The sequence below is a fragment of the Rhinatrema bivittatum genome, chromosome 19 (assembly GCF_901001135.1).
Source record: "Rhinatrema bivittatum chromosome 19, aRhiBiv1.1, whole genome shotgun sequence".
Lineage (NCBI taxonomy): Eukaryota > Metazoa > Chordata > Amphibia > Gymnophiona > Rhinatrematidae > Rhinatrema > Rhinatrema bivittatum.
In genome coordinates, this window is record NC_042633.1 from 24317761 (window position 1) to 24339236 (window position 21476).

At 50.8% G+C, this 21476-nt stretch overlaps 1 protein-coding gene across 1 annotated transcript; it reads right to left on the reverse strand.

Moving 5' to 3' along the window:
• Nucleotides 1–3132: 3132 nt before the first annotated feature.
• On the reverse strand, nucleotides 3133–20915 carry RUVBL2 (RuvB like AAA ATPase 2). The gene is made up of 15 exons (XM_029585379.1): nucleotides 20710–20915; nucleotides 19682–19730; nucleotides 16542–16597; nucleotides 12595–12736; nucleotides 12377–12506; nucleotides 12209–12275; nucleotides 11967–12073; nucleotides 11443–11536; nucleotides 5241–5364; nucleotides 5063–5157; nucleotides 4792–4910; nucleotides 4228–4347; nucleotides 4014–4143; nucleotides 3475–3589; nucleotides 3133–3262 (listed from the first exon to the last, which is right to left on the reverse strand). Exons 1-15 carry the CDS (start codon nucleotides 20719–20721, stop codon nucleotides 3237–3239), a joined length of 1386 nt encoding a protein of 461 aa, XP_029441239.1. The 5' UTR covers nucleotides 20722–20915; the 3' UTR covers nucleotides 3133–3236.
• Between the last annotated feature and the right edge of the window lie 561 nt (nucleotides 20916–21476).

Sequence of the window (21476 nt, forward strand, 5' to 3'; positions counted from 1 at the left end):
TCTAGCAGGACCGGATCCATAGCTCCCAGATGGGACTCAGCCGGCGGAGCTTCTATTCCTAGCTTCTGTAAGACAGCCGGAATAAGCGGGGACAGCTCGTCTTTCTTAAATGGACGAACTACCTTTGGATCGTCCCCTTCCATCGCTGGTACCTTGCTGAGTATGTGCCTCCGCATCAGCCCCCCCCCCAGGGGCCTCACCGGCGGGTCTGTCTCATCCTGAGATGTAGAGTCTGTGTCCGTCCCTGGTGGGACAGACCTTAAAGGCCTCTTATCCTTAGGTGGGTCAGAGTCCCCCCGGGACCTATCCCTTTTTCGTGTCCTCTGGGACTGCGGCTGCAGTACAAGCCTCCCAGGTGCCAGTTTTCTCCCTGCCTTTTTAGCTTTAAAAACTTTGTGCATAAGCAAAACAAACTCGGAGAATGAAGACTCTGAAGAGGAATCAGAAGCCCCCGCAAAGAAGAGGCTGCCCCCGCAGGATCGCACCCCCCGGACGGTATTTGCTGCAGGGATAGCGAGGGGGGCAGAGTCCCCGCCCCCATCGCTGCCCGCGTGGCGTCTCTAAAAGTGCCCAATATGGCCGCCGTTCCCGCACTCAGCGGGAACGGGTCCATCAGCCAACTCTGCACCCTGTCCGACACGCGCCGGCGAACGCGGAGCCCGATTCCGCCCCCTCCCCCCCCACCGAACGGAAACGGAGGGTCCCTCGCCTCCCTGCACACAACTGGAGCAGAGGCCTTCCCGCAAAAGGCACGAGCGGCATGAGGAGCCCCGGGGCATCGGCAGCCCGCGAAAATAATCGAAACCGGCACTGGGAAAAAAAACAGGACAATGAAGAGGTGCCTGACAAAGTAGCGGAGAGCCGGCGCGCAGGCGCGCAACACACACACACTTTTTTTTTTTTTTTTACATAAAAAGAAACTGCAAAAAACTTGCCGGTCACTGTCCCTGGTTCTGGATGCTCCCGCTCCTGGTGGGGTGAGTGAGCCGGGCTCCCCGGTATCACCCCCGGCGCTGCTGACCAATACATGCAGGGTCCTCGACCCTTAGCAGCGGCCTCGACCAGGGGGGATGGTCCCCTCAGCACCTTACAACCCTCTGGGAGGCTCTCAGAACCGCTGATGAGGGACTTGCTCTCTGTCTTTTTTTTTTTTTTTTTTTAAACTTAGAGATAGCTCACCAAAAAGTACCATCAACACCCTGACTAAATCCTACACTACCAACTCGTTTCAATCAGGGAATCAGAAGAGACTGTGGGTTTTGTACCTCCACCATCTGCTGGAGACAGAGTAAGACTGAGGGACTGTGGGTGGCACCTTAGTATATATGGCAGGGTTGTTTGAGAAAACTTCTCTGTCTCCATCTGCTGGAAGGGAGGCAAAACCCAGGTGTGTCTGGACTGATCCGGGTACGTACAGGGAATTGTAAGTAAACTTGATTTAATCCCCAGCTTCTTCAGAACACATGGAATCAGGGGCCCTAATTCCTCCCGGCAGAAAAGACGGACCACTTTCAGATCATCTCCTTCCACCAAGAGTATCTGATCCCGGGCACTATCAGGGTCCAGACTATCCAAAGGGGGATCCACAGGCCGAGGATGCCCATCCTCCAAATCCTCGAAGAGATCGCCTGCATTGCCCGAACACAAAGGCTGACCCAGCACTTTCCGAACTCTGGTGACCCCTCCAGATGGTGCAGCTCTAGGCCTTTTAGCCATAACAGGCTCCTGTAGGTCCACTGGCTTAAGAGGACAACGTCCCGCCACCCTCCTAGCTAAAAAGGCCTTGTGCATAAGCAGCACAAAATCCAGGGAAAATTCCCCTGGGTTCCTGATCCAGAAGGTCGTCTGCCTCATGCTCAGACAGATTCCCGGGAGCTCTGAGGGCCTTTGATCCGTAGGCGATAGCTGTAGGGGCAGGGCCGAGTCCCTGCCGGCTTTCTCAGTCACTGCAGCAAACGTGGACAAATGGCCGCCGTTCCTGCTGAAATCGGGAAGGCGTCCTCGGGCTGCTCAACTCCCCCCTTGCTCCCAGCGGTTGCACGCCATCTGCCCGAGCTCTTATCTGCACTCCCTGCACTGCCCTCTCCCCCAGAGAGGCAGCGGGAGCAAGTGCCGGAGAGGAAGAGTCGCGCGCATGTCTCCCCACACACGTTTATTGCCCATTGTGTGGCACAGCTGACACTGCCGCACCAGCCTGCCTGCCGAAAACACGCTGCCAAAACCAGCTCCTCCTGGCCACAGAACCCGACCGGCACAACCACCAATTAAAAAAACCAATCAACCACTGTTTTGTTTTTTTAAACTTAATAAAACTTTATAAACGGCATCTTCCTTAAGGCAGCTTCAGACTCCGGCTGTAGGAAGGAAGAGAGGGAACTGGCCCCACCAGTTATCTCTTCCCTCAATTATCTCTTCCCTCAGGGGTCTCTAACCCCTCCGCTTGTCCCTTCCTCCACCCGAAGGGATGGCCCCACAAGGACCTACCAACCCTTTGGGGTGGGTAACAGTCACCTATACCCTAAATTTCTTCTTTTTTTTTTTTTTTTCCTCAGACTGCAGGTTTTGTGCCACCTTCCATCTGCTGGAGACAGAGAAATACAGGAGTCTGGACTGACGGACTACGGGTGGCGCCATCAGGTTATGAGGCAGTGTCAGCAAAACTTTCGTCTCCATCTGCTGGAAGGGAGGCAAAACCCAGGAGTCTGGACTGATCTGGGTGCATACAGGGAACTTCACTTCTGTACCCTCACCTCCCTCCTGCTGTTTAAATTCTTGTCAGTGCATGTTCCCATCTGTTCACCAAGGATCCTGGTTCCTCTCTTGAGAGAGATGCAGACAGTGCCTCCAGGTACAATCTTCTGTCCTTCCACATACATTTCGATCCAGCCCCCAAGATCTCCAAAAACCTCTCTTCGGCCATGTACTAAAACTTCTGCTGCAACATCGCCTATCCTGCCTACCTTCCATACAAAGGCAATACCTTTGAAAATGCTTACTGTACATGCCCACTGCCTAAGCCCCCGTCTCCTCGCTGGTTCACTGTAGCAGCTAGTAAAACTTGCAGGATGCACCCAGGACATCAAGCTTTGACCCACTCCCTCATGTGGTCACAGGACACAGGCTTCCTCTGGCTTTCTTTTCCCACTGTTTATTTTACAAAAACATGTAAGTGACAGACAGAATGCTCGAGGCAGATGAGAAATGGCTGTAACACACCGGGTCCAACTGGTTCATCATCAAGAAGTGTCCATGGTTTCTCCCTCTGCAAACAGAAAGACAGAGGAGGTTGGGTTACCCAAAAGCTGGGCAAAGGAGGTGCTCAGGAAGGGCAGCAGGAAAGCTGATTCGGGTCTGTGGAGTGCTTGGGATGTGATCAAAGCTTTATAAAATGTCTCAGAACTGCAGACCCAGACTGTGAGCTTGGAAAAGGGGGGCGGGGGGGAATGCCCTAGATGGCGGTGAGCCATCACTCACTCATCTCATTGAACATGAAGGCGTCCTGGTATTCCTTCATATACTGTGTGGAGCGAGACTCATCCAGGAAGAGGGAATACACCCGTTTGATGTCATCCACTTGCACCTCTGTGCCCTACAAAAGACATAAACACGGCCAACCTCAGAGAAAGACTGGACAAGTAGGGAGCAGCGAGCCTTAGCCTGCCACTGTGTGTAAAGGTTAGGCCAGTGACTCCCATCTGCTTTCAGAGGGGACATGGAAATTAGATCTCCCTTATCTCCTCCTCCCCCTGGCACCGCCCTCTGCTGCTGTCCCGCCCTCTCTTGGACTTTGCAGCTTCTTCCCCTCTTGGACCCCCCATCACAGCATGAAGTTTGCCTGACTCTTACTGCTTCGTGAGGCCCACCGCTGCCTGTGCCTCTGAACTTCTATACTGAAGGTTATTGTCCCGAAGCAGGGACAAGACGTTCACCTTTCCACGCTGACCTAGTAAACCCACTGGCACAGATAAAAGGTGCGAGGGCAGCAGGGGGGGGGGGGGGGGCCTTCCCGTTACCTTCCTCTTCCGGCACACCAGGTTAGCAGCAGTGATGAGCTGAATGGCATAGCGCAGTGAAGTCTCCAAGCCGATTCTGGTTAGCACTGTGTAAGCATCCTCGCTCATCTCCACATCCTCCTCCTCACACCTGCACAGGAGGGCCACACACTTCAGAAGCAGCACGGGACAGTGGCAGTCCGAAGAGGAGGGGGGTGCAAGGCGGTCGTCTTACCTGATCTTAAGAATCTGTTTGGTCTCTTTCTCGTTGTAGGGGGTGGTGGAGATAATCAGTAATCGGTCCAGAAGGTCAATGGGAATTCCATGGGGGCTCTGATAGTTAGTACCACGGATTCTGGAATTATACAGACACACACAGCGCTATCAGAGGAACCTAAATCCTACCAGATGCCCCCCACATAAATACACATTCCTAATACTCGCAGAGAGAGAAAGAGAATGCTAAACACCTACCAGGCCATTCGCTGTCACCCCCCCCCACAGTGCCGAAAGGCACCAGACTCCACGCACAGAGATGCACTCCTAACCTTGACACAGTGCTGTGACGGGAAGCCAAAACTCCGCAACATAAGGGTGCATAGCTAAACTTTACTCACTGATCCACAGTGATGCACACTGCTGTGAGGGGAAGCTCAAACTCACACCCCCCCCCCCCCCCCCTACACGCACACTTCCTCAGACTATTAGCAACCTACAAAGCTGCCACTCGCAGAGCACAGGCCCAAAGACAGATGCATGTAAGCCTTCGGGCGACTAATGATGGCCACTCCCTGCTCACCTGGTGATCCCTCGGTTGGTTGCCATGATGAGAACGGGGGCCATGTCACTCTCCAGGGCGCGGTTCAGGAAGGAAAAGCACTCGATATCCAACATGTGAACCTCGTCAATAAACAGCACCTGCAGAGAGAGCAGAAGACAGGGGCTTTGGCCGAGAGAAGAATGTGCACCTGTCTGACCAGGTCTCCATACCAGTCTGTATACCACTGCCACCAGTGGTGGCAGACCCTCGACCATTTATAAGCCTGTGAGAGACGTCTACCTCCTCTTACCCCAGGGATGATCTCAGCCTTCCCTTCCTCTCTCCACTCAGCCACCTTCGCATTGATCTGTTCCCGAACCTCCGATTTGATCTCACCAGTGTCACCTATGGCAGAAAGATGCGTAAAACATCTGTGGGCTGTCAGCAGTGCCAGGTCTCCCCACTCTCCTCTTGCCTCTACTGGGTACCTGAGAAGAGTGCCAGGAAGCCCTGCGTCCGGCTGTTAATAACATCGATCTCGTGCAGCGATACAGTATGCACCACCTCCTTCCGCTTCTGCAGCTCCCCATCAGGACACTGCACAAACTTGGTCTGAAAGCAGGAATAGAAAAGGAAAATTGGTTCTTAACCTGCTAATGTCCGTTCCTGGAAGACCACAGATCAGTCCAGACTCCTGAGTTTTGCCTCCCCTCCAGCAGATAGAGACAGAGAAACTTTTGCTGATGCTCCCTCTTAACCCCGTGTGCCACCTGCAGCTCCTCAGTACTGAACTGTACCAAAGCTTAAGAAAGAAACTCTCTAAAAAAAACAAAACTTCCAAATAACTTTTCTTTTTCTTTCCTTTTTTTTAAAAACATATGCATTATATAAAACTAGAAAATAGTCTGAGTAGACGACTCTCCTCCTCCAAAGATCGGGTGGGTTCTGGACTGATCTGTGGTACTACAGGAACGAAAATTAGCAGGTAAGAACCAAATTTTCCTTTCCCTGTACGTACCCAGATCAGTCCAGACAGCTGGGATGTTCCAAAGCACCCTACACTGGGTGGGACCTAGAGAGTCCCGCTCGCAAACACTCTCGCCAAAGGACTGAGAACCTGTATCCCCCCTCATCCAGATGATAGTGCCTTGCAAAAGTATGCAGCAACTTCCAAGTCGCTGCCCTGCATATCTCCTGTGTAGAAACTAGCTGAGCTTCTGCCCACGAAGTAGCCTAAGAGTGTGTTGAATGAGCACACAACCCCTCAAGAACCGGACGACCCTTGGAAATGTAGGCCGACTAAATAGCCTCCTTCAGCCACCGCCTGAAGACCTCTTTTCGGACCACTCCATAGGCCAAAAAGATGGTCTGACCTTCGAAAATCATTAGTAACCTTCAGATATCTTAATGCCCTGCGTACATCCAACTACTTAAGCTTCCTCGTATGTGGAGTAGAAAGCATCCACGTGAAACGACGAAACTACCTTTGGTAAAAAAAAAAAAGAAGGTATTGTACACAAGGACACCCCCCGAGTCCGAAATCTTAAGAAACGGATCACGGCACGACAAGGCCTGCAACTTGGAAACTCTCCTAGCCAAACAGATTGCTACCAGAAAAACGACTAAGCATCAAATCCTTAAGAGTCGCCCTTCTGAGCAATTCAAAAGGTGCCTCGCACAAACCCTTGAGAACCAGATTAAAACTCCAAGGTGGGCAAACTCTCCTCTCAGGAGGGTGCAAATTCTTTACATCCTGCAGAAAACAAGTCACATCCGGATGAGATGATAAGGTAGCACCTTCAATTTTGCCTCTAAGAGAACCTAAAGCTGCCACCTGAACTTTAAGAGAGCTTAGCGCTAGACCTCTGACCAAACCTTCCTGCAGAAAGGACAAGATATCCACCACCACAGCTTCCAGAGGTCGCACACCATGCGCAGTACACCAGACTTCAAACACCTTCCAGACCCCGACATAAGAAAGTGAGGTAGACTTTCTTCTAGCCTGCAACAGCATCGTCACCTCAGCTTTGGAATAGCCCTTACGTCTCAATCTCCTCCTCTCAAAAGCCATGTCGCTAGACAAAAGTGAACCGCCTGGTTTGAAAATATGGGGCCTTGATGAAGAAGGCCCAAAATTTGACCAAAGCATATTGACCCATCAACGGCTAGACTGACCAGATCGGCTAACCAAAGCTGACGCAGCCACTCGAGCCACCAAAACTACCTTGCCTTGATCTTTCTCTACTCAACGCAACATCTTTCCCACTACTGGCCATGGAGGAAATACGTAAAGCAGCACTCCCCGAGGTCAGGGCATCACCAGAGCATCTATGCCCTTGACCCCATGTTCTCTTCTCCAGTTGAAAAACCGAAAAGCCTTGGCATTCTGGCGAGTTGCCATTAGGTCCACGTGAGGATCCCCACCCCATCTCTCCCATATGAGCTGCATTGCTGTTTCCGACAGCTCCCATTCTGCTACTCAGAAAAGCCACTTGAACGTTTTTCCACACCTTCTATGTGCAACGCTGCTATGTGCTCCAAATGTTCCTCTGCCCACTGAATCAACTCCTAAGCTTCCTGGGCCACAGCTTGACTCTCAGCCCTGCCCTGTTGATTGATACAAGCTACCGTATTCGCACTGGTTGAAAGCACCCTCCTGGACTGACCACTGGCCAATGGCAGAAAGGCTCGCAGTGCCAACCAGACCGCCTTGGTCTCCAACCGATTGATAGACCAGGAAGCCTCTTCCATACACCAAGAACCTTGAGCCGACTGGTGCTGACAAACAGCTCCCCAACCAGAAAGACTGGCATCTGTAGTAACTACTACCCAATCTGGAACCTCCAGTAGTACCCCAAGCAGCAAATTGGAATTCAGTAGCCACCAAGACAGACTGTCCCCTGCCACGCCCTCGAGAAGTAGGGGAAGAAAAAACTCTTCCGAGAGCAGGTTCCACCGAGCCAAAAGAGCCCCCTGCAAAGGCCTCATATGGGCAAACGCCCATGGGTCTAGCTCCAGGGTTGAAGCCATTGAGCCCAGAACCTGCAAATAATCTCACACCTTGGGGAACTGGCAAGGCCAGCAAGCACCGATCCTGCCTCTGCAGCTTCTAAGCCCGCTCGTCTGTCAGAAGCACCTTGCCCTGCTGCGTGTCGAATCGGGCAACTAAACACTCCGGAGACTGAGCAGGAACCAAGTGACGCTTTGCCAGGTTTACCACCCAACCGAATGCTTTGAGCAAGCTGACCACCTTCGGCACTGACTGACGACAGAGATCCTTGGACTTCGCCCTGATCAGCCAGTTGTCCAGATAAGGATGTACCAAAACACTTTCCCGATGCAACACAGCCGCTACAACAGTCACCCTTGTGAAGACACGAGGAGCCGTGGCCAACCCGAAGGGAAGAGCCTGAAACTGAAAACACCGACCAAGGATCATGAACTGCAGAAACCACTGATGATCCCTCCAAATGGGAATACGCAGATACGCCTCAGTCAGATCTAGCGAAGCCAAAAATTTGCTCGCACCTCAGAGTTTCCATGAGAAAACAGAGAACCCCGAGCGCCGCATTCACCTTTTTAAGTCCAGAATTGGCTAAAAAGTGCCTTCCTTCTTTGGGACAACAAAGTAAATGGAATACCTTCCCTTCTGTTGCTTGTCGTGAGGGACAGGGACCACAGCCCGAAGTCGCAGCAACCTGTTCAGTGTTTCCTGGACGGCAAGACGCTTGACTAACAACCCACAAAGGGAAACAAGGAACAACTCCCGAACGGGCCTTGCAAATTCTAATGCGTAACCGTCTCTTATTGTGAGGACCCACTGATCCTGAGCAATCTTGGTCCACTCCCCGTAAAACCGCGCTAGGCACCCCCTATAGAAGGAATGCCAGAGTGGACCAGCCTCATCTCATTGTGAAGATTTAGGCCCTGCGGCATCTCGGAAGGACCTTCTGCCCCCACGAAAGGGCTGATCCCAGGAATGGCTCCCCGAGCAGAGAATTGTTTCTGCAGCTCAGACAATCCCCTAGCCGGCCGGGACCTCCTGATATCCCAAAAACGAGAACGTCCTGAAAAAATCTCTTACTCTTAGGTTTATCCTTAGGCAACCTATGGACTTTATTCTCCCCAAAGTTCTTTATCAACTGCTCCAAATCCTCTCCAAACAAGAGTTTACCTTTATAAGATAAGGATCCCAAGCTGAGCCTTGGAGAAGACATCCGCCTACCAGTTACACAACCACAATAACCTCCTGATGGACACTGCTGACACCATAATTCTAGACAACGTCCTCACTAAATCATACAAGGCATCCACCCCACACACCACTGCCACCTCTATGCGCTCTGCCCTGTTTGCATCTCCTCCAGAGGTTAGCTGCGTCTCCTGTAGCTGCTGAACCCAGCGTAAACAGGCCCTCTGAATATTTATTTATTTAGATTTTTATATTCTGCTTTTCTCACTTTTTTCAGCGCTTCAAAGCGGATTACAGTCAGGTACTGTAGGTATTTCCCTATCCTCAGAGGGCTTACAATCTAAGTTTGTACCTGAGGCAATGGAGGGTAAAGTGACTTGCCCAAGGTCACAAGGAGCAACAATGGGTCTTGAACCCAGGTCTCCTGGTTCCTAGCACACTGCTTTAACCACTAGCTCATACAAATAGCAGCCCACAGACTTAAGGCAGACACCTCAAAATTCCTCTTTAGAAGTACCTCCAACTTGCGGTCCTACAGATCCTTCAACGCTGCAGACCCCACGACTGGAAGAGGCATCTTCTTAGTTACCGCCACACTGACCTTAGGAAGCACAAATAGTTCTCATGTCTGCTCAGGCAGGGGGTGGTAAAGCTTCGCCATAGCTCTCCCCACCTTCAAGCCAGCCTCGGGAGTATCCCGCACCCTGTCCATGAGCTTCTTCACTGATTTGTGATTGGTGGGGCCCTCAAACCGTCGAGAACCAGATCAGCACCTTCCAGATCCAAATCCTCCTGAGGCACTTTAACACCCAGCTTGTGAAGAGGAATTAGCAGACCTAACTCCTCCTTCCGGAACAAATGCATAACCTTCAGGTCATCACCCTCAGAAACAAGAATATCATCCATATCAGCTCCCGAGCTAGGGTCTACAGGCACATTCTGCCCAAGAAGGGCTCCAGCGCCCACAGGGGAAATATCAGAGTCCTCCGAATCCTCCCCCACTGGGACACGACTGGCAGACCCCCCCCCCTCTCTCAATTAACCCAAAATCACACCGAGCCGCACATGCAGCATGCCAACCCACGCCCCGTAGTGCTTACCTTGGTGCTGAAAAATCACCCGGAGCAAAAAAACAGCCTCTGAGTTGAGGAGGATTCACCTTTTTTTTTGTTTGTTTTGTTTATATAAACTGTAAGAAACTAGCAAACCTGAAAAAAAAGAAACAAAGGGCAACCAATCCCCGAGCTTGCAGCCGCCGTAGCAGCCTCGTGAAGGGGAGGGATCTGGACCACCAGGTTTACACCCCATGGGCGTATGGACTGAACCTACAAAAGGGTTAGCACTTGTCCACCTCTACCAGACAGGGAAGGACCCACCAGGATCTTTTGAGGAAGGCTCAAAAGAAAAACAAAACAAAAACTTGTAACTCCACTGCAGAGCTGCAAGTTTTCCATCATCCAGCATCTGCTGGAGACAAGAGAAATACTGAGGAGCTACAGGTGGCACACGAGGTTAAGTGTCAGCAAAACTCTCTCTGTCTCCATCTGCTGGCAGGGAGGCAAAACTCAGGAGTTTGGACTGATCTGGGTGCGTACAGAGTCTGCCAAATGGGTGGATTTCCTGCCCACATCCATGTCCCGGTTGACTTCGAACTGCCTTCCTCTCCAATACATGCACCTCTTACACAGCCCCACTGAGTTTAAGTGCATCCTTTTGGTCCGAACAGGCTTGGTAGTGTTTCCTGCGCTCAGCGGTTGCCGACATGCGCACCTAAGATGGCCTTAGAGGGATTCACCCCTGTGGAGGTAAATGTTGGCCCCAGCCTGTGTGCACAAAGTGGATGCGCTCCAGCCTATGCGGTGGTAAAAACAGACCCCAGCCTTCCCAGCAGCTTTTCCCTGCAGCCCTAGCCGCGACGTTCTCCTCCTCAGCCACCTTCTCTCTTTCTTTCTTTTTTTTTAAACAAGAAATAAAGCAGGAATACTTCCCTGGACTGTCATCGGCTGCTGGAGTGCAATCTCCTTAGGGAAAATGAGGGAAGCAGACCACTGGCTTTCAGTCTCCTCACTGCCCATGCGCCGAGACAAAGACGGTCACCATCAAATCTGCTTGTCCTGCTCTACCAGGGAGGGGGGGGGGAGAAAGGACCTCCACGGCATCTAGCAACCCCGGGAACAAACATCTCCTTTTATTTTGTTTACAAATCTTATGCAGGTTTTGCACCTCCACCATCTGCTGGAGACAGAGAAATACTGAAGGAGTGCAGGTGGCGCACCGGGTTACGTAGCAGGGTCAGTAAAGCTTTGCTTCTCTGTCGCCATCTGCTGGCAGGGAGGCAAAACCCAGGAGTCTAGGCTGATCTGGGGTACGAACAGGAACTCCAATTGCAGGTCAGCAAGAAGTCTTGTATAGCACCAAGAGCATCGTAACCCTTTTCTCTATCTCAGCACCCCCGACTCATCCCCATGACCCCTTACCACATCATGACCCCTTCCTACCTGAGAGCCCATGGCATCATAGTCTCGTGCTCGGGTGAAGGAACGCCCAAGCTTGGTGATCTTTCCTGTAGCTTTATCGATTGTGATTACATCACTGGAAGAGAAGTGGAGTCATTCATTATCGGCAGCAAAGCAAGGCCCAGAGGGTGAGGAATGAGGTTTAGCCGTGGGTTCAGACTAATGCAGAAACCGCCCACACCCAAGAAGCAGCTGTGTACAACCCACAAGCCTTTGCTAAGCTTCATCCTGCTCACAACATGCCTGGAAGGGGAGGGGGGGGAGGGAACGACGGGGACAGGCTCTTTGTACATAAATTGCACCTGCCCAGGTACGGTCTGCTTCTTACCGATCTGCGCACTCCCCTCCGGCTGGACCCCACACACAGCCTGTTCCTCCCCCGGCCTGCACACCGCCCTCTGTCCGATCCTCCGCACCCAGCCTGTGAACCCCCTTCTGCCGAGTCCCCACATCCAGCCTGTGCAACCCCCCCCTCTGCCCGTCGCTTACCCACATCTGTCCCTTACCCAGCTTGCACTTTCTCCTTGGTGAGTGACTCAATCATTTTAGTTCCCAAGTCATAGATAGTTTCCATCTCTGTAGTTTTTAAGGTCAGCTTTCCCACTTTACAACCCTGCAGAAGATGAGTGAGAGAGTGCGAGACAGAAGAGAGTACCTTTACCAGCTACAGATATTTAACACATCAGCTCAGACTGTACTCGTCACCAAAAGGCCCATCCTTCTCCCCCAAGTGCAAGCAGTCACTTACAGTTCCTGTAGCTGGTCTGTCAATCTGAACCTCGACAACTTCTCCTTCAATGATTTCAGTCTCCTCTCTGGAAAGATGAGAGATGCAAAGTGAGATTACTGAAGTGGCCCGCTTGCCTCGGGCTGAGCCAGTGTGAATGCAGGAAGGAAGCCGCGCTCGCACACTCACTTGATCCTGACACCGATGGAGCGCCGGAAAGCCTGGGTGAGGGCTTCCGTCTTACTCATTTCTAGGGAAAAGATCTCGCTGCCAGCGATGGCGGTGAATGGTGTGTCTAGACCCAAGGCCTGGGCCATCCCTGCAGTGGGTACAGCAAGAGAGAGTGTGCTGCTCAGTTACACACAGACGGGCATCAGCTCTGCCACCTCTCTTGAAACCCAACCTACCCATAGCAATGGCTGTCTTCCCTGTACCAGGCTGCCCAGCAATCAGCACTGCTCTGCCAGCTATCTTCCCTTCCTTAATCATTTCCAGGATCACTCCCGCAGCCCGGCGGGCGGCCAGCTGTCCCACCATGCCCTGTGACACCTGCAGGGAAAACAAAAGGAAAATTGGATCTTAACTGCTAATTTTCATTCCTGGAATACCACAGATCATTCCGGACTCCTGGGTTTCGCCTCCCTGCCAGCAGATGGAGACAGAGAAGCAAAGCTTTAATGGCACTGCTACTTAACCTAGAGTGCCACCTGCAGTCCCCTCAGTATGACCTGTACTCAAGGCAAGATGAAAAGAACTAACACAATAACTGAGACCCTCAACCCCACTAAATAAGCAGAAGGAAGGCGGAGCCTCTATGGAAAACTCGTTCCAACAACACTAAGCAGAACACTACTTAACCAAACAAGTCACTCTGCATCATTTACATACTTTCTTGACGAGCGGGCTTTACTGAACAGGCAGGGTTCTGGACTGATCTGTGGTATTCCAGGAACGAAAATTGACAGATACGAAGCAATTTTCCTTTCCTGTTCATACCCAAGATCAGTCCAGACTCCTAGGTTGTACCCAAGCTGCCCTATTTTGGGCAGGAATGGGAAAGCCACGCTCGCAATACACTCTCTACAAAATCCATGGAGTCCGGATCTTGGATATTCAAACGGCAATGTCTGATGAAAGTATGTAAATACTTTCAAGTCGCTGCCTGACAGATTTCTTGCGGAGAGACCAGCTGACACTTGGTCTATGAAGTCACCTGCACCCGAGTCGAGCGAGTCCTTAGACCCTCCGGTACTGGATGACCTCTAAAAAAAAAAAAATGCAGTGCGCAATAGTAGCCTTAGTTGCTTTGCATCCCTTCCTTGGACCACTCTATAGCACAAAGAGATAATTCGATCTCCGGAAACTATTTGTCAACCAGAAGACAGCCTAGAGCCACCACCTGCTCCCAAAGAGAATTATAGGCTAGACCCTTCACTAGGCCTTTTTGCAGAAAGGGAAACTGAAGCCCGAGTAGGCTGCACGCCTTGCAGCAAGATGGTGATGTCGTCGTCTTCAGAATAACCCTTGCATCTCAAGCATTTCCTCTCAATAGCCAAGCCGCAAGACAGCAGTGATCTGATCCGAAAATATTGGACACTGACATAACAGCCTCGGAAGGTGACCAAACCTTAAATGGTCCGTCTACTGCCAAGTTTACTAGGTCCGTGAACCAAAGCAGACATGGCCACACCGGAGCTACTAGAATCACTTCGCCCTGGTGTCTCTCTATGCGTCTTAGAACTTTTCCCACCAATGGCCATGGGGAAAAGACGTAAAGAAGAATTCCCAGAGGCCATGGAAACACCAGAGCATCAATTCCTTCTGCTCCATGTTCTCGCGCCTGTGACTACAAAACTGCATTGCCTTGGTGTTTTGTCTCAATGCCATCAAATCCATGTGTGGCGTTCCCCCCATCTGATCCAAATAAAAACACATTGCTTCCTCCGACAGCTCCCACTCTCCGAGGTCCAACTTTTGCTTGCTGAGAAAATCCACCTGCATGTTTTCCACCCCAGCTATGTGAAACGCTGCTAGATCTGCCAGGTGCTGCTCCGCCCAGTGAGCCAACTCCTGAGCAGCCATCCAATTTTTAGTCCCTCCTTGTTGGTTGATATACACCACCCTCGTTGCGCCATCTGAGAGAACTTGCGCTGCCTGACCTCATAACTGTGGCAGAAAGGAAAGCAAGGCTAAGCGCACCGCTCCCATCTCTAAACATGCAGACCACGATGCCAACTCTTTCGACCATCGGCCATGTGCGGTCTACCCCTGACACACCGCTCCCCAACCGGATAGGCTAGCGTCAGTGGTCACTATCACCCAATCCAGGATTTCCAATTCCATCTCTCGTTCCAAATTGACCTGACCAAGCCACTAAGAAAGACTGGACCTGGACTCCCTCCTGAGGGGGAAAGGAAATTGAAACTCCTCTGATACCGGATTCCAGCGGGAGAGGAGTGCATATGCACGAACGCCCAGGGATCCAGTTCTAGCATCGATGCCATACAACCCAGGACCTGCAAATAATCCTAAACTCTGGGCACCCTGAGTCGGACAGGCGGTGTCATTTGACTCTGCAGCTTCACCTTGCCGATCCAGATGTCGAAATCGAGCCCCCAGATACTCCAAGGTCTGAGTTGGCATCAGATAGCTCTTCGCTAGGTTCACCACCCAAGCCCAGTCCTCAACCACTCCAGGACCCGCTGTACCGCCAGCTGACAGAGGGCCTCTGTCTTTGCCCAAATGAGCTAGTCATCCAGATATGGGGATACCAGTACTCCTTCCTTCCGAAGCCACCACGACTTTGGTGAATGTGCACTGGGCTGTCGCTAACCCGAAAAAAAAAAAGGGCGCAAAAACTGGAAATGACCTCGCAGAATCATAAACCTCAGGAATGTCTGGTGCTCCTGCCTGATTGGGATATGCAGACACACCTCTGTTAGATCTAGCAATGCCAGGAACTATCCCTTGCGAACTGCCGCAATGACCGAACGAAGCGTCTCCATACAAAACAGTGGCACCCTGAGGGCCACAATCACCTTCTTTAAAACCAAAATCGGTCTGAACGTCCCCCTCCTTTTTTCGGGACCATGAAAGAAATAGAATACCAACCTTTATGATTTTAAACAGCTCTATCATATCCCCCCTCAGCCGTCTCTTCTCCAAGCTAAAAAGTCCTAACCTCTTTAGTCTTTCCTCATAGGGGAGCTGTTCCATTCCCCTTATTTTGGTAGCCCTTCTCTGAAAAGGATCTGCAGCAGCTCCCAAGTACGATGGTCTTTTATGCGCCAAATCAGAGTCTGCACTATTACGCATAGAAACCGTTCGAGCTGAAACGGAGCCTGCATCATCCAAGCGGCCGTCTTCCCCCGGAGATGCAGCACGCACACAAGTATCCCCACACGAGTGGCAAGCCTTGCCATGATCCTTGGCCACTGCCATGTGCGTCTCACATGCGCTGCTTCCTAATCATTTGCCACAGCAGTCTCGTCAACGCCGGGAGCCCCAGCTCACCTGCATGCGGTGTGATCACTGATCACTCATAGGACTTGCCGGAGTCAAGCCGCCTGTCAGGATTTTTTCTTTTTTATCTTTACAAATACAAATAAATTAGAGTACTATCCTGATTGATGTAGAGCAGCTGCTGGTTCCTGAGGGCTCTCCAGGGGACTGAGGGACCTGGACCAGCAGCTAATCTAAACCCCCTCAGTATCCAGGGATGAGCCAGCACCAAGGGTCAACGACCCCCTGCTCATCCACCTCAACCAAGGAGGATGGCCCCCACCAGGGAACCTAACAACCCCCTAGGACAGTGATGGCGAAGTTCAGCCCTCGAGTGCCACAGACAGGATATCCACAATGAATATGCATGAGATAGATTTGCATACAATGGAGGCAGCACGTGCAAATATTTCTCATGCATATTCATTGTAGATATCCTGAAAACCTGACCTGTTTGTGGTACTCGAGGACTAGAGTTCGCCATCACTGCTCTAGGAGGAAGCTCCTGAAAGAAATCCATCTCTCTTTTTTTTTTTAAACTCTAGACTGCAGGTTTTACACCTCTACCATCTGCTGGTTAAGTAGCAGTGTCAGTAAAGCTTTTCTTCTCTGTCTCCATCTGCTGGCAGGGAGGCAAAACCCAGGAGCTGGACTGATCTGGGGTATGAACAGGAACAGAAATCACATGCACCAGTTATGTGGCAGAACACAACAAAGCTAGTGACAGCAAGGAACATTAATCCAGCAGCAAAGCACTGGTGGCAGCAATCATGCACACAGGAAGCCATACTTTACGGGCAATGCTGCCTGCCAGCAGGGAGCTCCTCACCCGCAAGATGGTGCACTATCATACCTGCCGAGGCTCCAAAGCATCATCCAGTCCCAGCCCACGAATGTGTGAATGGGCACCTAGGGGAGGAAAAAAAGCACTTAATTATGACATAACAGGTACTGGAGCTCGCACTGTACGTAGCACTGTCTAGAGTTCTCGGAGGATCACAAGAGCATGCTTGCTTGCATCCTTTCAATACCAGAAGTGCTCCCTGAGGCTTCCCAACTCTATTCTGAGACAAAATATTTGACACCTCTTAGAACTTAAAAATGTGCCGTGTAAAGTCAGCCCAAGGTCTACCGAGCCCAGAATCCTGTCTCCATCAGTAACCAATCTGGGTTATTAGGAAGTACCTGACAGATCTTGAAAATAGATCCAATTCCTTATTACTGCCAGAGATAAGCTGTGGATTTCCCCAAGCTCCAGCTATGGCAACGTTATCACTCCCCCCTCCAAAAAAAAAAGCTGAAATTACTTCTTACCTGATAATTTCTTTTCCTTTAGGATAGGCAGCCCACTCCCCACAAGTGGGTCATGCAATCCTGCCAGCAGATGGAGACAGAGAACACCAACTCGCTGACGTCGCTCCTATTTATAGTCCTGCACCACATCAGCCTGCCAGTATTCCTGGAAAAGGCAACTATAGACATCTAAATAACCCAAAATGCAAGAATCTTTTTTTTTTTTTTTTTTTTTTTTAAACTTCCTGAAGACCAAAAGCACAGGGCTCAAGAAATGAAAATCCATTAACAACTGCAGAAAAAAGAAAAAAATGTGTCACTTTCTCAGATTTCCACTGATCCGAAACCTTTATTGGTTTCCAAATATCTGCTGTCCCAAGACAGTAAGAGTAGCTGCAGCCCTGGGCGGAGTGTGGACTGGTCTGCCTACTCTAAAGGGAGGGAAATTATCAGGTAAGAAGTAATTTCTCCTTCCTTATCTTCTAGGCAGGCCAGTCCACCAAGCGGGATGTACCAAAGCTACTCCCCAGAGGGGTGGGAGACTGCCCACGCTCCCAACAGCAAAAGACGCATCCTCCTGTGCCTGAACATCCAAACGATAGTGACTGGAGACGATATGTAAGGAAGACCATGTCGCAGCTCTACAAATCTCCAAATGGGGATACCAACTTTATTTACTCCCAGGAAACAGCCTGCTCTCTAGTTGAATGCCCCCTAATTTGCCTGGGCAAAGACTTCTCCTCTGCTACATAGGCCACTATTATGATCTCTTTAATCTAACGTGCAACCGTGGCCCGAGAAGCGGCTCCCCCTTTCTTATCCCCACTATACAGGACAAATAAATGATCCGTTGTCTGGAAGGGGTTAGTGACCTTGAGATATCGTAACAGATGCCTCCTAAAATCCAAGTGGCGCAAAACATGATAATTCTGTTCATTCCGCGACCTGTCCAAAAACAGTAAAGAAATGAGATTGATTTAAATGAAAGTCCGAAACCATCTTCAGCAAAAAGGAAGGCACGGTCCTAATTCGAACTGTGTCCCTGGTAATCACCAAAACGTGTTCCCAACATGAAAGAGCTTGCAATTCCGAAATTCTTCTTGCTGAACATATTGCAACAAGAAAAAATGTTTTTATAGTTAACAAATGGGATACAGTTAGCATGGATTTACCCAAAAGAAGTCTTGCCTCACAAATCTCCTACATTTTTTGAAGGGGTTTATAAACATGGGGATAAAGGTGAACCGGTAAATGTAGTGTACTTGGATTTTCAGAAGGTGTTTGATAAGTCCCTCATGAGAGGCTTCTAAGAAAACCAAAAAGTTATAGGATAGGAGGCGATGTTCTTTTGTGGATTGCAAACTGTTTAAAAGACCGGAAACAGACAGTAGTGTTAAGTGGTCAGTTTTCTCAGTGGAAAAAGATAAACAGGGATCTGTACTTGGACTGGTACTTTTCGATATATTTATAAACGATCTGGAAAGGGATACGAGTGAGGTGATCAAATCTACAGGTGACACAAAATTATTAAGAGTAGTTCAATCACATGTGGATTGTGATAAATTACAGGATCTTGTGAGACCGGAAGATTGGGCGTCCAAATGGCAGATGAAATTTAATGTGGATTAGTGTAAGGTGATGCATATAGGGAAAAGTAACCCTTGCTGTAGTTACACGATGTTAGGTTCCATATTAGGAGCTACCACCCAGGAAAGAGATCTAGGCGTCATAGTGGATAACACATTGAAATCATCGGCTCAGTGTGCTGCGGCAGTCAAAAAAGCAAACAGAATGTTAGGAATTATTAGGAAGGGAATAGTGAATAAAACGGAAAATGTCATAATGCCTCTGTATCGCTCCATGGTGAGACCGCACCTTGAATACTGTGTGCAATTCTAGTTGCCACATCTCAAAAAAGATATAGTTGCGATAGAGAAGGTACAAATAAAGGTGACCAAAATGATAATGGGGATGGAACCAGCTCCCCTATGAGGAAAGGCTAAAAAGGTTAGGGCTATTCAGCTTGGAGAAGAGATGGTTGAGGGGGGATAGGAGAGGTCTACAAAATCTTGAGAGGACTAGAACAGGTAAATGTGAATCAGTTATTTACTCTGATACATAATACAAGGAATAGGGGGCACTCCATGAAGTTAGCAAGTAGCACATTTAAAACAAATTGGTTAAGGTAGTTAGTATAGATGGGTTAAAAAAAAAAAAAAAAGGTTTTGAAAAGTTCCTGGAAGAGAAGTCCATACACTACTATTAAGTTGACTTAGGGAATAGCCACTGCTATTACTGGAATTAGTAGTACGGGATCTATTTAATTCTTGGGTACTTGCCAGGTACTTGTAACCTGGTTTGGCCACTGGTGGAAACAGGATGCTGTATTTGATGGACCCTCGGTCTGACCCATTATGGCAACTTATGTTCTTATCTGCAGAGTGGGGGGTACTAAGGTAGAGGGTGCCCACAGAGAGGTGGGGGGAGAGGCAGAGTGCCCACAAAGAGGAGGGAGAACTGAGCAGCAGGGTACCCACAGAGAGGGGAGAGAGCAGGGTGCCCAAAAAAGAGAGGGGGGGGGGAAAGCACTGAGGGACAGGATGCCCACAGAAAGGGGCAGGGTTCAAGGAGGGGTAAGAGTGCCCACAGAGAGGGAGGGGAGGGGGGGGGGCACAAAGTGTCTGCAACTCATGTACTGACCGATGCGCTCAATCCTGGTGACATCTCGCACCTCGGGCACTTTTGTTGTCTGTGGGATTAGGAGAGATGCACATTAATGAGATCTGAGTGCAGCTGCAAAGGGCATCAAAGGTTGCGGGAGGGGACACAGACACCTGGCAGGGACGGGAGCAAAGCAAGCGCACGCCCCATCCCCAAGGGCCAGAGGAGTCCCTGCCACCTCCCTTGCAAGCAGAGCTCACATGCCACACACCACCCTTCCCTATCCTCCTTATGCATCCATCCATCTCCCTCCCTCCCTCTCTCTCTCACCTCTCAACCCCACGAGTTGCCTGTCTCCCTAGCACCTTTCTCCTGTCTCCCTCACACCCTCTCTCTCCGGTCGCCACCGCGCCCCCTCCCCCACCCTTTCTCCTCTCCTGTCTCCCTCGCGCCCCATGTTCTCCTGTCCCCATCGCGCCTCTCTCCTGTCTCCCTCGCGCCCCATGTTCTTCTGTCCCCATCGCGCCTCTCTCCTGTCTCCCTCGCGCCCCATGTTCTCCTGTCCCCATCGCGCCTCTCTCCTGTCTCCCTCGCGCCCCATGTTCTCCTGTCCCCATCGCGCCTCTCTCCTGTCTCCCTCGCGCCCCATGTTCTCCTGTCTCCCTCGCGCCCCATGTTCTCCTGTCCCCATCGCGCCTCTCTCCTGTCTCCCTCGCGCCCCATGTTCTTCTGTCCCCATCGCGCCTCTCTCCTGTCTCCCTCGCGCCCCATGTTCTCCTGTCTCCCTCGCGCCCCATGTTCTCCTGTCCCCATCGCGCCTCTCTCCTGTCTCCCTCGCGCCCCATGTTCTCCTGTCCCCATCGCGCCTCTCTCCTGTCTCCCTCGCGCCCCATGTTCTCCTGTCCCCATCGCGCCTCTCTCCTGTCTCCCTCGCGCCCCATGTTCTCCTGTCTCCCTCGCGCCCCATGTTCTCCTGTCCCCATCGCGCCTCTCTCCTGTCTCCCTCGCGCCCCATGTTCTCCTGTCCCCATCGCGCCTCTCTCCTATCTCCCTCGCGCCTCTCTCACCGCCGTTGCCATGTTGCTCGCAGGTCGCGTCTCTAACGGTCGCACCGGAAGCGGGAAGGAGCGCCCGTCGCCGTGACGTAACAGCGCCGGCAGGAAACGTCCATCCAGCCCTTACTTTCCTTAAAGCTCACTGTAGGAGCTGGAATGGCTCGAACCGCAACACAATGGGCATCTTCAAATGTGCCCCAGTGTTAAGCCTGGCAGCGTTTGAAATGGCAACTCCGGACAGTCCGAGCCGCCACACTCCTCTCGGCCTTTCTTCCTGCGCCTCAGGGGGGAAGAACTACACGTCCCAGCATGCAACGGGGAGTGACTCGGGCTTACCTTTTTTTTTTAATATTTATTGTAATTTTACAAATATTTTGTAAGTCTGTTTATGCTAATATAACACTTCCTGATTTTATTGGGAAAACAGGAATATATATTTTTATAGAAGTATCACAGGGCAAAAAACAGCACAGGTAGCATAATACAAGCATCCCATGCCCACCAGAGAACAGGTACGTGGACAACACCAAAGCAACTCAACCTCTCCCCACCTAGACGGCTTTGGTTGTCTCAGTGCTGCCCTGGAGGGACAAAACACGCCAGGGACAGTTCAATCCCTGGCGTGTGCACTGAAACTAAAAAGCAGACTGCATATTATGATGGTGATTTAGATGATATGGACACTGTCCATTCTGAACTGAAGCAAAACCTCCAATGTGCATGCAAATGCAGTTACGGAGGCTGCAAGAAGTAACAGGTGACAAAACAGGAGGCTTGCA

Excerpts from the sequence above, each read along its gene's own strand:
- RUVBL2 (XM_029585379.1), bottom strand. Across the intron at positions 11,537-11,966 it reads AAGGAGAAAGTGCAAGCTGG|TGATGTAATCACAATCGATA; the intron begins GTAAGGGACAGA and ends CTTCTCTTCCAG. Across the intron at positions 5,365-11,442 it reads ATGATGCCATGGGCTCTCAG|ACCAAGTTTGTGCAGTGTCC; the intron begins GTAGGAAGGGGT and ends TCCTGCTTTCAG.